Here is a 15,155-nt window from a genome sequence, read left to right as displayed (position 1 = left end):
TAGGTGGCAGGGGAGGGGAGAGGGACAGGGGAATGGAAAAGGGGAGCAGATGCAGATCTGGAAAGTGGATGGAATTCTCTTCAAAGGCTGCTTCAATAGCGTTCAAGAAGTCAACAGCAAACAGGACATAGCAGTCCACACACAACTGCTCAGTCGCTAACTCCACCACTGGGCACACAGTAGCAGCAGTTTGTCCCATCCACAGCAGGCTCACCAAAACTCTTCCAAACCCTCCACCTCTACCAGCTGGAAGGTCAAGGGCACCCTGTCCTGACTTCGCTGTTTCTGGGTCAGAGTCCTGGATTGCTCTCCCTAACAGCACTGTAGAGAGACCTACCAATCAATACACTGCAGCAGTTCAAGAAGGCAGCTCACCAACACCTTTCGAAGGACATTTAGGGATGGATTATTAAATGCTGGCTCAGCCTATGAAGGCCACAGCCCTTGAATGAAAATAAATAAGCCTTGCAGAATGTAAAATCAAAACTGCAGTACCAGAATGGCCATGGTCAGTTCCTCCCGGATCTCCTCCAGTGCTCCGATATCGGCCCAGGTCACATCCGGCACCGTGGCAAAGCCCTCGCGCTTGGCAGAAGGCTGAACCAGCGAGAGGGAGGCGGTGAAATCCAGCATCCCTATCCGTAGCTCCTGCAGATCCTGGTCTGGCAGAGGAGCCTGGTCCCGAAGCACAGCCCGTAACCGCTGCAGCTTATCCTGAGGGAGCAAATGGGACACAGCTGTCACAGGAAGCACCCTGGGCCAAGGGAGCAGGGACTGAGCGAGGGGAGGCTGGAAGTTGTGCAGTCAAGTAACCTGACCCCAAACAATAATCTCCACCCCAAACCTAAATGCACCCGACAAACTCACCTGTATACTCTCAATCTGACTCTAAACCCACTTCTACACCCTAATCCCCTGCCCGAACCTATGCCTTCTAGCCCAACCCTAAACCACCTCTACCCCTCTGTAATCTTAAACCCATAACCCCCATATTTCCTGACCCTAGACCCACCCCCCAATCTAATTTCTGACTCCAGGTATAACAGACCCAGTGCTCTCATCCCAGCTAACACCCTGATGCGTTTCCTCTTCACCCTGTCCAGTGCAATCATATTATTAACTGTGGCAAACGGAACTGTATACTGTTCCCGGTCACCTAAATACTCTTTTATAAAACTGTTGATCCATTCTGTGCCCTGGCTAAAGGATTCAAGTAGCCTTCCTGCCTTCATCACCAGCTTATGTAGATGCTGTGCCATTTCAGTGAATCCTTGGATTGTATACCAAGGTCCCCCTGTTCCTCACTGCTCCCTACAGCCCTACCATTCATTGTGTGTGCCCTGGTCTCACTCGCGCTCCTAAAGTGCATCAGGATTCAACTCCTTTTGCTGTGCTATCTAAAGAAAATCAACCTTCCTATCAATAACAGCACAAATTTTTCATGTCATCTGTAAACCTACTAACCACACCTATGCTTATTTCCAAACTGTTACTGTGTAATGAGGGTGTCAGCTCCCACCCTAGTGGTACATTGTTGGTCACAGACTCCAATCATTAAAAGCAAGCCACCACTAACTCCCTCTACCTATTACCAAGACAACTTTGGATCCAGTCTTCCAACTTTTCCTGCATCCAAACGGCTCTCATCTTTAGGACAAGTCTCTCAAGTGGCCAAAGAGAAGACTACATAAACAGCACTACTCTCGAGATCACATTTTGTTACCTCTTTCAAAAATACAACCAAATAGGGCAGATAATAAACAGCAGATGCTGTGGTCAAATCAACACGTACAAACAAGCTGGATGAACTCAGTGGATGCTGCCCGACCTGCTGAGTTCAGACAGCTTGTTTGCAAGGGCAGATAGTATTCCCCCCTACCCCCCCCCCCCCAACAAGGCCGGGCTGGCCATCTTCAACCAATCACTGCAATTCCAAGTACAAATTACAGTAACCTCCCTACTACAGACATTAGACTAACTGGTTTGAATAAAGGGATGATTTTTGCCGTCCTCCAGCCAACTGGTACCTGACCTGTGGCCAGTGAAGATCTGACCATCTCTCAAAGCCTCACTAATCACTCCACTTGCCCAAACAGTAGCCCAAGATACAACACAACCGTCTTGGAGAATTATTGCCATTTCAGCCCTAATATCTACATTTTAATCTTCATCATTTCCTCCTTGAATTCTTCATCCACTATGTAATTCTCCTCTGGTCCCAGGGATAGAATACCCTTTGGTCCCTAATGGACCTTGCACCAAACCTACTAAACCTTTTAACCCTAATGTACTGATGAGATTTTCCTACACCTGTCTACTCATGACATTTCAAGCTCTCTCTATGGCTTCTAATCTTTATAATTACCCCTTTTGTGCCGAAGGCCATCACCTGCTCAAAATCTATCACATGGTAATTGTAAAGGGAGCTTTGCAAAGGGTCTAACCCATCCAGTCTTGGGAGTGTACATGGGACCCTGTAGAAAGAGTTTCACTGTGTTGGTCACTGGGAGTGTGTGATGAGACGGTGTGGACAGAGGGTTATTCTGTTGGACCCCAACGGTGTGTGATAGGACTGTAGAGAGAGATTCACTCTGTGTCTGACCCCTGGAGTGTGTGATAGGACTGTAGAGAGAGATTCACTCTGTGTCTGACCCCTGGAGTGTGTGATAGGACTGTAGAGAGAGATTCACTCTGTGTCTGACCCCTGGAGTGTGTGATAGGACTATAGAGAGAGATTCACTCTGTGTCTGACCCCTGGAGTGTGTGATAGGACTGTAGAGAGAGATTCACTCTGTGTCTGACCCCTGGAGTGTGTGATAGGACTGTAGAGAGAGATTCACTCTGTGTCTGACCCCTGGAGTGTGTGATAGGACTATAGAGAGAAATTCACTCTGTGTCTGACCCCTGGAGTGTGTGATTGGACTATAGAGAGAAGGTCACTCTGTGTCTGACCCCTGGAGTGTGTGATAGGACTACAGAGAGAGATTCACTCTGTGTCTGACCCCTGGAGTGTGTGATAGGACTATAGAGAGAGATTCACTCTGTGTCTGACCCCTGGAGTGTGTGATAGGACTGTAGAGAGAAGGTCACTCTCTGATCCCTGGAGTGTGAGTGTGTGTGATGGGACGATTCCTCACCATCTCAGTCTCCTGCAGCTGCCCCATGCTGTTCTGTCCCGTATCAGATCCCTGGGACTCGAGCTTCTTGTGCTGGATCAGTATGCGGTTGACAGCGCTCATGGCTGCCTCACGGCACAAAGCCATGAGATCTGCTCCCACGTACCCTGGCGTCAAGCGGGCCAGCTCCTGAAAATCAAACGACTCCGACAGTCTCATCTTCCGGCACAGAGTCTGCAGGATCCTGGGGAGAGAGACAGGCATTGGTTGGTGAAGGGCAGTACTGGAGGCAGGCTGCCTGTGATGTCTAACCCTGCGCTCTGACCCAAGGAGGGGATGGGGAGGTTTGGAAGGACAGACGGTGAGAATGTGCAGGACACCTCAGACCTTGGATGAGACACTCACTGCTTCCGCGCTCCTTCGCTGGGAATGCCCAGGCAGATCTCCCGGTCAAACCGGCCGGCCCTGCGGAGTGCCGGGTCCAAAGAGTCCGGTCGGTTGGTTGCACCGATGACCAGAACCTGTGTGGAGACAGGCATGGCGTTCAAATCTGTAAGGAGAGGGCAACCGGATTCAGAACCTTGTTCCACCACTGTGGCCCCACAACCTCCCCTCCACCCACCCCAAGGTGGAATGTTCTTTCCCGCTGACTCACTGTCCAGGCAGGCGAGCAACTGAGCCACAATACGGCGCTCCATGTCCTTCGAGGCAAACTCCCGTTTGGGTGAGATGGCGTCGATCTCGTCGATGAAGATGATGCACGGAGCCTGGAGCTGGGTGAGATCAGGTACAGGTGAAGGGAGGCATCAGGCATGGGTGGGAGTGTTGAGCGTGAACGAAGGGGCCAGTTCGGCGCCAGCAAGGGGGAACCTCAGGCACGGGCGAGGGCAGGTGTTAGCCGTGGGTGGGGGGGGGGGGCAGTCGGGCTTGGATGAGGTAGAGTTGACAGAGGAGTTCAATAGGAGAATTTTGACCACATTGGCCCCCACAGAAAGCCCCCCCACAGCCACTACTCACCACAGCCTCTTCGAACAGCTCCCGCAGCTTCTGCTCTGACTCTCCGGACACGCCAGACACGACCTCTGTGGCCACCACCTTCAGCAGGGGCAGTTCCAACTCCTAGTGAGGGACCAGGGGTCAGAAGAATCTTTCCAGTGAGATCCCGATGGATATTCCCAATCATAACCAACACGGATGGGACACTCCGGCCAAGAGCAGGAGGGGATGGGAAATTCCCAGTGAGACTGGGAGGGGACAGGATGGGGCAATCCGAGTGAGATAGGGAAGGGATGGGTCAATTCCAGTGGGAGCAGGAGGGGACGGGACAATCCCAGTGGGAGTGTGAGGGAACGGGACAATTCCGGTGGGATCAGAAGTGAACAGGACAATCCCTGTGAGATAGGGAGGAGACAGGACAATCCCAGTGGGAGCAAAAGGGAATGGGACAATCCTGATGACACAGGAAGGGAACAGGACAATCCCAGTGAGAGCAGGAGGGAACGGGACAATCTCGGTGGGATCAGAAGGGAACGGGACAATCCCGGTGGGATCAGAAGGGAACAGGACAATCCCGGTGGGATCAGAAGGGAATGGGACAATCTGGTGTGAGGAGGAGAATGAGGAAATTTCCGGAGAAGGTGAATCGGGACTGGACATTCCAGGTCAGAGGAGGAGGGGAGTGGTACAAGACATACTGAGAGCAGCCACCCCCATCACTTACCCCGGCAATGGCTTGGGCCAGCAGAGACTTCCCACAGCCTGGAGGCCCATGCAGCAGGAACCCACGGGGAGGTTGCACCCCCAGCTGCTCAAACACCTCCGGGTGTTTCAGATGGATGAGGAGTTCGCACACCTCCTGGGGGGAGAAAGACGGAGAGAGTGAGAGGGGTGGATGGATGGAGGGGTAAGGGGAGAGTGAGAAAAAAAGACTCACAATGTCACCCCCACCCTGTCACCTATCTCCTCCACACACCTCACAGGGAAAAGGGGAGGGGATTATGTCGTCACTCTCCCACATCTGGGGAGGGAGGGAGAGGATAGAATGCCTCACCACATCCCATCACGCAGCAGAGAGAGAGTGAGAGTGTGTGTGTGTGTGGGTCTGTCTCACACACACACACACACAGTCATCCTCTCTACACATCATTCTTTCTGCTCCCACCAGCGCTCTTATTCCCTGCAGCCCTCTTCACCGGCACCACGAGTGGAAAGGTAAGAGTGAGTGGGAGAGTATCGAGGTAGGTTGAGGGAGGGGAGGACTGAGAAGGGGAGGAGTGAACACACCCGTTGCTGTCTGCGCCAGTACAGACACACGACCCGTCTCACCTGCAGGGTTGCATCACTGCCACCGATGTCCACAAACTTCAGCGTTGGGTGCTGTGCCTCAAAACCTCGCTTCCTGGCTGAGAAAACAACACAGTCAGTAACACAGAGCACGGTGTATCATAGGAACAGGCCCTTCGCTGTCAGTAACACAGTACAGTGCAACACAGGGACAGGCCCTTCGCCGTCAGTAACACAGTACAGTGCAACTCAGGGACAGGCCCTTCGCCGTCAGTAACACAGTACAGTGCAACTCAGGGACAGGCCCTTCGCCGTCAGTAACACAGTACAGTGCAACTCAGGGACAGGCCCTTCGCCGTCAGTAACACAGTACAGTGCAACTCAGGGACAGACCCTTCGCCGTCAGTAACACAGTACAGTGCAACACAGGGACAGGCCCTTCGCCGTCAGTAACACTGTACAGTCCAACACAGGGTCAGGCCCTTTGCCGTCAGTAAAACAGTACAGTGCAACACAGGGTCAGGCCCTTTGCCGTCAGTAACACAGTACAGTGCAACACAGGGACAGGCCCTTCGCCGTCAGTAACACTGTACAGTCCAACACAGGGACAGGCGCTTCGCCATCAGTAACACAGTACAGTGCAACACAGGGTCAGGCCCTTCGCCGTCAGTAACACTGTACAGTCCAACACAGGGACAGGCGCTTCGCCATCAGTAACACAGTACAGTGCAACACAGGGTCAGGCCCTTCGCCGTCAGTAACACAGTACAGTGCAACACAGGGACAGGCGCTTCGCCATCAGTAACACAGTACAGTGCAACACAGGGTCAGGCCCTTCGCTGTCAGTAACACTGTACAGTCCAACACAGGGACAGGCGCTTCGCCATCAGTAACACAGTACAGTCCAACACAGGGTCAGGCCCTTTGCCGTCAGTAACACAGTACAGTGCAACACAGGGACAGGCCCTTCGCCGTCAGTAACACTGTACAGTGCAACACAGGGACAGGCCCTTCGCCATCAGTAACACAGTACAGTCCAACACAGGGTCAGGCCCTTTGCCGTCAGTAACACAGTACAGTGCAACACAGGGACAGGCCCTTCGCTGTCAGTAACACTGTACAGTGCAACACAGGGAGAGGCCCTTTGCCGTCAGTAACACAGTACAGTGCAACACAGGGTCAGGCCCTTCGCCGTCAGTAACACAGTACAGTCCAACACAGGGACAGGCCCTTCGCCGTCAGTAACACAGTACAGGCCAACACAGGGTCAGGCCCTTCGCCGTCAGTAACACAGTACAGTGCAACACAGGGACAGGCCCTTCGCCGTCAGTAACACAGTGCAGTGCAACACAGGGACAGGCCCTTCGCCGTCAGTAACACAGTACAGTGCAACACAGGGTCAGGCCCTTCGCCGTCAGTAACACAGTACAGTGCAACACAGGGACAGGCCCTTCGCCGTCAGTAACACAGTACAGTGCAACACAGGGACAGGCCCTTCGCCGTCAGTAACACAGTACAGTGCAACTCAGGGACAGGCCCTTCGCCGTCAGTAACACAGTACAGTGCAACACAGGGACAGGCCCTTCGCCGTCAGTAACACAGTACAGTGCAACACAGGGACAGGCCCTTCGCCGTCAGTAACACAGTACAGTGCAACACAGGGACAGGCCCTTCGCCGTCAGTAACACAGTACAGTGCAACACAGGGACAGGCCCTTCGCCGTCAGTAACGCAGTACAGTCCAACACAGGGACAGGCCCTTCGCCGTCAGTAACACAGTACAGTGCAACACAGGGACAGGCGCTTCGCCGTCAGTAACATAGTACAGTGCAACTCAGGGACAGGCCCTTCGCCGTCAGTAACACAGTACAGAGCAACACAGGGACAGGCCCTTTGCCGTCAGTAACACAGTACAGTCCAACACAGGGACAGGTCCTTCGCCGTCAGTAACACAGTACAGTGCAACTCAGGGACAGGCCCTTTGCCGTCAGTAACACAGTACAGTCCAACACAGGGACAGGCCCTTCGCTGTCAGTAACACAGTACAGTGCAACTCAGGGACAGGCCCTTCGCCATCAGTAACACAGTACAGTGCAACACAGGGACAGGCCCTTCGCCGTCAGTAACACAGTGCAGTCCAACACAGGGACAGGCCCTTTGCCGTCAGTAACACAGTACAGCGCAACTCAGGGACAGGCCCTTCGCCGTCAGTAACACAGTACAGTCCAACACAGGGACAGGCCCTTCGCCGTCAGTAACGCAGCACAGTCCAACACAGGGTCAGGCCCTTCGCCGTCAGTAACGCAGTACAGTGCAACACAGGGACAGGCCCTTCGCCGTCAGTAACACAGTACAGTGCAACTCAGGGACAGGCCCTTCGCCGTCAGTAACACAGTACAGTGCAACACAGGGTCAGGCCCTTCGCCGTCAGTAACACAGTACAGTGCAACACAGGGTCAGGCCCTTCGCCGTCAGTAACACAGTACAGTGCAACTCAGGGACAGGCCCTTCGCCGTCAGTAACACAGTACAGTCCAACACAGGGTCAGGCCCTTCGCCGTCAGTAACACAGTAAAGTGCAACACAGGGTCAGGCCCTTCGCCGTCAGTAACACAGAAAAGACCAACACAGGGTCAGGCCCTTCGCCGTCAGTAACACAGTACAGTGCAACACAGGGACAGGCCCTTCGCCGTCAGTAACACAGTACAGTCCAACACAGGGTCAGGCCCTTCGCCGTCAGTAACACAGTACAGTGCAACACAGGGACAGGCCCTTCGCCGTCAGTAACACAGTACAGTGCAACACAGGGACAGGCCCATCGCCGTCAGTAACACAGTACAGTGCAACACAGGGACAGGCCCTTCGCCGTCAGTAACACAGTGCAGTCCAGCACGGGGACAGGCCCTTCGCCGTCAGTAACACAGTACAGTGCAACACAGGGTCAGGCCCTTCGCTGTCAGTAACACAGTACAGTGCAACTCAGGGACAGGCCCTTCGCCGTCAGTAACACTGTACAGTGCAACACAGGGACAGGCCCTTCGCCGTCAGTAACACAGTACAGTGCAACACAGGGACAGGCCCTTCGCCGTCAGTAACACAGTACAGTGCAACACAGGGACAGGCCCTTCGCCGTCAGTAACACAGTACAGTGCAACACAGGGACAGGCGCTTTGCCGTCAGTAACACAGTACAGTCCAACACAGGGACAGGCCCTTCGCCGTCAGAAACACAGTACAGTCCAACACAGGGTCAGGCCCTTCGCCGTCAGTAACACAGTACAGTGCAACACAGGGTCAGGCACTTCGCCGTCAGTAACACAGTACAGTCCAACACAGGGTCAGGCCCTTCGCCGTCAGAAACACAGTACAGTGCAACTCAGGGTCAGGCCCTTCGCCGTCAGTAACACTGTACAGTGCAACACAGGGACAGGCCCTTCGCCGTCAGAAACACAGTACAGTGCAACACAGGGTCAGGCCCTTCGCCGTCAGTAACACAGTACAGTCCAACACAGGGACAGGCCCTTCGCCGTCAGTAACACTGTACAGTGCAACACAGGGACAGGCCCTTCGCCGTCAGTAACACAGTACAGTCCAACACAGGGACAGGCCCTTCGCCGTCAGTAACACAGTACAGTCCAACACAGGGACAGGCCCTTCGCTGTCAGTAACACTGTACAGTGCAACACAGGGACAGGCCCTTCGCCGTCAGTAACACAGTACAGTCCAACACAGGGACAGGCCCTTCGCTGTCAGTAACACTGTACAGTGCAACACAGGGACAGGCCCTTCGCCGTCAGTAACACAGTACAGTGCAACACAGGGACAGGCCCTTTGCTGTCAGTAACACTGTACAGTGCAACACAGGGACAGGCCCTTCGCCGTCAGTAACATAGTACAGTGCAACACAGGGACAGGCCCTTCGCCGTCAGTAACACAGTACAGTGCAACACAGGGACAGGCCCTTCGCCGTCAGTAACACAGTACAGTGCAACACAGGGTCAGGCCCTTCGCCGTCAGTAACGCAGTACAGTCCAACACAGGGTCAGGCCCTTCGCCGTCAGTAACACAGTACAGTGCAACACAGGGTCAGGCCCTTCGCCGTCAGTAACACAGTACAGTGCAACACAGGGACAGGCCCTTCGCCGTCAGTAACACAGTACAGTCCAACACAGGGTCAGGCCCTTCGCCGTCAGTAACACAGTACAGTGCAACACAGGGACAGGCCCTTCGCCGTCAGAAACACAGTACAGTGCAACACAGGGTCAGGCCCTTCGCCGTCAGTAACACAGTACAGTCCAACACAGGGTCAGGCCCTTCGCCGTCAGAAACACAGTACAGTCCAACACAGGGTCAGGCCCTTCGCCGTCAGTAACACAGTACAGTGCAACACAGGGTCAGGCCCTTCGCCGTCAGTAACACAGTACAGTGCAACTCAGGGACAGGCCCTTCGCCGTCAGTAACACAGTACAGTCCAACACAGGGTCAGGCCCTTCGCCGTCAGTAACACAGTAAAGTGCAACACAGGGTCAGGCCCTTCGCCGTCAGTAACACAGAAAAGACCAACACAGGGTCAGGCCCTTCGCCGTCAGTAACACAGTACAGTGCAACACAGGGACAGGCCCTTCGCCGTCAGTAACACAGTACAGTGCAACACAGGGACAGGCCCTTCGCCGTCAGTAACACAGTAGAGTCCAACACAGGGTCAGGCCCTTCGCCGTCAGTAACACAGTACAGTGCAACACAGGGACAGGCCCTTCGCCGTCAGTAACACAGTACAGACCAACACAGGGACAGGCCCTTCGCCGTCAGTAACACAGTACAGTGCAACACAGGGACAGGCCCTTCGCCGTCAGTAACACAGTACAGTCCAACACAGGGTCAGGCCCTTCGCCGTCAGTAACACAGTACAGTGCAACACAGGGACAGGCCCTTCGCCGTCAGTAACACAGTACAGTGCAACACAGGGACAGGCCCATCGCCGTCAGTAACACAGTACAGTGCAACACAGGGACAGGCCCTTCGCCGTCAGTAACACAGTGCAGTCCAGCACGGGGACAGGCCCTTCGCCGTCAGTAACACAGTACAGTGCAACACAGGGTCAGGCCCTTCGCTGTCAGTAACACAGTACAGTGCAACTCAGGGACAGGCCCTTCGCCGTCAGTAACACTGTACAGTGCAACACAGGGACAGGCCCTTCGCCGTCAGTAACACAGTACAGTGCAACACAGGGACAGGCCCTTCGCCGTCAGTAACACAGTACAGTGCAACACAGGGACAGGCCCTTCGCCGTCAGTAACACAGTACAGTGCAACACAGGGACAGGCGCTTTGCCGTCAGTAACACAGTACAGTCCAACACAGGGTCAGGCCCTTCGCCGTCAGTAACACTGTACAGTGCAACACAGGGACAGGCCCTTCGCCGTCAGAAACACAGTACAGTGCAACACAGGGTCAGGCCCTTCGCCGTCAGTAACACAGTACAGTCCAACACAGGGACAGGCCCTTCGCCGTCAGTAACACTGTACAGTGCAACACAGGGTCAGGCCCTTCGCCGTCAGTAACACAGTACAGGCCAACACAGGGTCAGGCCCTTCGCCGTCAGTAACACAGTACAGTGCAACACAGGGTCAGGCCCTTCGCCGTCAGTAACACAGTACAGTCCAACACAGGGTCAGGCCCTTCGCCGTCAGTAACGCAGCACAGTCCAACACAGGGTCAGGCCCTTCGCCGTCGGAAACACAGTACAGTGCAACACAGGGTCAGGCCCTTCGCCGTCAGTAACACAGAACAGTCCAACACAGGGTCAGGCCCTTCGCCGTCAGTAACACAGTACAGGCCAACACAGGGTCAGGCCCTTCGCCGTCAGTAACACAGTACAGTGCAACACAGGGTCAGGCCCTTCGCCGTCAGTAACACAGTACAGTCCAACACAGGGTCAGGCCCTTCGCCGTCAGAAACACAGTACAGTGCAACTCAGGGTCAGGCCCTTCGCCGTCAGTAACACTGTACAGTGCAACACAGGGACAGGCCCTTCGCCGTCAGAAACACAGTACAGTGCAACACAGGGTCAGGCCCTTCGCCGTCAGTAACACAGTACAGTCCAACACAGGGACAGGCCCTTCGCCGTCAGTAACACTGTACAGTGCAACACAGGGACAGGCCCTTCGCCGTCAGTAACACAGTACAGTCCAACACAGGGACAGGCCCTTCGCCGTCAGTAACACAGTACAGTCCAACACAGGGACAGGCCCTTCGCTGTCAGTAACACTGTACAGTGCAACACAGGGACAGGCCCTTCGCCGTCAGTAACACAGTACAGTCCAACACAGGGACAGGCCCTTCGCCGTCAGTAACACTGTACAGTGCAACACAGGGACAGGCCCTTCGCCGTCAGTAACACAGTACAGTGCAACACAGGGACAGGCCCTTTGCTGTCAGTAACACTGTACAGTGCAACACAGGGACAGGCCCTTCGCCGTCAGTAACATAGTACAGTGCAACACAGGGACAGGCCCTTCGCCGTCAGTAACACAGTACAGTGCAACACAGGGACAGGCCCTTCGCTGTCAGTAACACAGTACAGTGCAACACAGGGTCAGGCCCTTCGCCGTCAGTAACGCAGTACAGTCCAACACAGGGTCAGGCCCTTCGCCGTCAGTAACACAGTACAGTGCAACACAGGGTCAGGCCCTTCGCCGTCAGTAACACAGTACAGTGCAACACAGGGACAGGCCCTTCGCCGTCAGTAACACAGTACAGTCCAACACAGGGTCAGGCCCTTCGCCGTCAGTAACACAGTACAGTGCAACACAGGGTCAGGCCCTTCGCCGTCAGAAACACAGTACAGTGCAACACAGGGTCAGGCCCTTCGCCGTCAGTAACAAAGTACAGTCCAACACAGGGACAGGCCCTTCGCCGTCAGTAACGCAGCACAGTCCAACACAGGGACAGGCCCTTCGCCGTCAGAAACACAGTACAGTGCAACACAGGGTCAGGCCCTTCGCCGTCAGTAACACAGAACAGTCCAACACAGGGACAGGCCCTTCGCCGTCAGTAACGCAGCACAGTCCAACACAGGGTCAGGCCCTTCGCCGTCAGAAACACAGTACAGTGCAACACAGGGTCAGGCCCTTCGCCGTCAGTAACACAGAACAGTCCAACACAGGGTCAGGCCCTTCGCCGTCAGTAACACAGTACAGGCCAACACAGGGTCAGGCCCTTCGCCGTCAGTAACACAGTACAGTGCAACACAGGGTCAGGCCCTTCGCCGTCAGTAACACAGTACAGTCCAACACAGGGTCAGGCCCTTCGCCGTCAGAAACACAGTACAGTGCAACTCAGGGTCAGGCCCTTCGCCGTCAGTAACACTGTACAGTGCAACACAGGGACAGGCCCTTCGCCGTCAGAAACACAGTACAGTGCAACACAGGGTCAGGCCCTTCGCCGTCAGTAACACAGTACAGTCCAACACAGGGACAGGCCCTTCGCCGTCAGTAACACTGTACAGTGCAACACAGGGACAGGCCCTTCGCCGTCAGTAACACAGTACAGTCCAACACAGGGACAGGCCCTTCGCCGTCAGTAACACAGTACAGTCCAACACAGGGACAGGCCCTTCGCTGTCAGTAACACTGTACAGTGCAACACAGGGACAGGCCCTTCGCCGTCAGTAACACAGTACAGTCCAACACAGGGACAGGCCCTTCGCCGTCAGTAACACTGTACAGTGCAACACAGGGACAGGCCCTTCGCCGTCAGTAACACAGTACAGTGCAACACAGGGACAGGCCCTTTGCTGTCAGTAACACTGTACAGTGCAACACAGGGACAGGCCCTTCGCCGTCAGTAACATAGTACAGTGCAACACAGGGACAGGCCCTTCGCCGTCAGTAACACAGTACAGTGCAACACAGGGACAGGCCCTTCGCCGTCAGTAACACAGTACAGTGCAACACAGGGTCAGGCCCTTCGCCGTCAGTAACACAGTACAGTGCAACACAGGGTCAGGCCCTTCGCCGTCAGTAACACAGTACAGTGCAACACAGGGACAGGCCCTTCGCCGTCAGTAACACAGTACAGTCCAACACAGGGTCAGGCCCTTCGCCGTCAGTAACACAGTACAGTGCAACACAGGGTCAGGCCCTTCGCCGTCAGAAACACAGTACAGTGCAACACAGGGTCAGGCCCTTCGCCGTCAGTAACAAAGTACAGTCCAACACAGGGACAGGCCCTTCGCCGTCAGTAACGCAGCACAGTCCAACACAGGGACAGGCCCTTCGCCGTCAGAAACACAGTACAGTGCAACACAGGGTCAGGCCCTTCGCCGTCAGTAACACAGAACAGTCCAACACAGGGACAGGCCCTTCGCCGTCAGTAACGCAGCACAGTCCAACACAGGGTCAGGCCCTTCGCCGTCAGAAACACAGTACAGTGCAACACAGGGTCAGGCCCTTCGCCGTCAGTAACACAGAACAGTCCAACACAGGGTCAGGCCCTTCGCCGTCAGTAACACAGTACAGGCCAACACAGGGTCAGGCCCTTCGCCGTCAGTAACACAGTACAGTGCAACACAGGGTCAGGCCCTTCGCCGTCAGTAACACAGTACAGTCCAACACAGGGTCAGGCCCTTCGCCGTCAGTAACACAGAACAGTCCAACACAGGGTCAGGCCCTTCGCCGTCAGTAACACAGTACAGGCCAACACAGGGTCAGGCCCTTCGCCGTCAGTAACACAGTACAGTGCAACACAGGGTCAGGCCCTTCGCCGTCAGTAACACAGTACAGTCCAACACAGGGTCAGGCCCTTCGCCGTCAGAAACACAGTACAGTGCAACTCAGGGTCAGGCCCTTCGCCGTCAGTAACACTGTACAGTGCAACACAGGGACAGGCCCTTCGCCGTCAGAAACACAGTACAGTGCAACACAGGGTCAGGCCCTTCGCCGTCAGTAACACAGTACAGTCCAACACAGGGACAGGCCCTTCGCCGTCAGTAACACTGTACAGTGCAACACAGGGTCAGGCCCTTCGCCGTCAGTAACACAGTACAGGCCAACACAGGGTCAGGCCCTTCGCCGTCAGTAACACAGTACAGTGCAACACAGGGTCAGGCCCTTCGCCGTCAGTAACACAGTACAGTCCAACACAGGGTCAGGCCCTTCGCCGTCAGTAACGCAGCACAGTCCAACACAGGGTCAGGCCCTTCGCCGTCAGAAACACAGTACAGTGCAACACAGGGTCAGGCCCTTCGCCGTCAGTAACACAGAACAGTCCAACACAGGGTCAGGCCCTTCGCCGTCAGTAACACAGTACAGGCCAACACAGGGTCAGGCCCTTCGCCGTCAGTAACACAGTACAGTGCAACACAGGGTCAGGCCCTTCGCCGTCAGTAACACAGTACAGTCCAACACAGGGTCAGGCCCTTCGCCGTCAGAAACACAGTACAGTGCAACTCAGGGTCAGGCCCTTCGCCGTCAGTAACACTGTACAGTGCAACACAGGGACAGGCCCTTCGCCGTCAGAAACACAGTACAGTGCAACACAGGGTCAGGCCCTTCGCCGTCAGTAACACAGTACAGTCCAACACAGGGACAGGCCCTTCGCCGTCAGTAACACTGTACAGTGCAACACAGGGACAGGCCCTTCGCCGTCAGTAACACAGTACAGTCCAACACAGGGACAGGCCCTTCGCCGTCAGTAACACAGTACAGTCCAACACAGGGACAGGCCCTTCGCTGTCAGTAACACTGTACAGTGCAACACA

The 15,155-nt window shown here is 55.1% G+C and overlaps 1 protein-coding gene across 5 annotated transcripts in view; it reads right to left on the bottom strand.

Annotated features, from left to right (window-relative positions):
* nvl (nuclear VCP like) overlaps positions 1 to 15,155 on the bottom strand; it is a 75,854-nt gene that overhangs the window by 21,425 nt on the left and 39,274 nt on the right. For all 5 annotated transcript variants that reach the window (XM_059982597.1, XM_059982599.1, XM_059982600.1 and 2 more), the window contains 7 exons: positions 5,442 to 5,518; positions 4,837 to 4,971; positions 4,134 to 4,235; positions 3,772 to 3,889; positions 3,522 to 3,666; positions 3,138 to 3,360; positions 496 to 714 (listed from right to left, as the gene is read on the bottom strand). In XM_059982597.1, coding sequence (XP_059838580.1) covers positions 496 to 714; positions 3,138 to 3,360; positions 3,522 to 3,666; positions 3,772 to 3,889; positions 4,134 to 4,235; positions 4,837 to 4,971; positions 5,442 to 5,518 — 1,019 coding nt within the window. The remainder of the gene's footprint in view (positions 1 to 495; positions 715 to 3,137; positions 3,361 to 3,521; positions 3,667 to 3,771; positions 3,890 to 4,133; positions 4,236 to 4,836; positions 4,972 to 5,441; positions 5,519 to 15,155) is intronic.

This window comes from Hypanus sabinus, chromosome 10, assembly GCF_030144855.1.
Source record: "Hypanus sabinus isolate sHypSab1 chromosome 10, sHypSab1.hap1, whole genome shotgun sequence".
NCBI classification, from domain to species: domain Eukaryota; kingdom Metazoa; phylum Chordata; class Chondrichthyes; order Myliobatiformes; family Dasyatidae; genus Hypanus; species Hypanus sabinus.
Note: the sequence above shows the minus strand (reverse complement) of the source record. Positions and strands in the feature narration are given on the sequence as shown.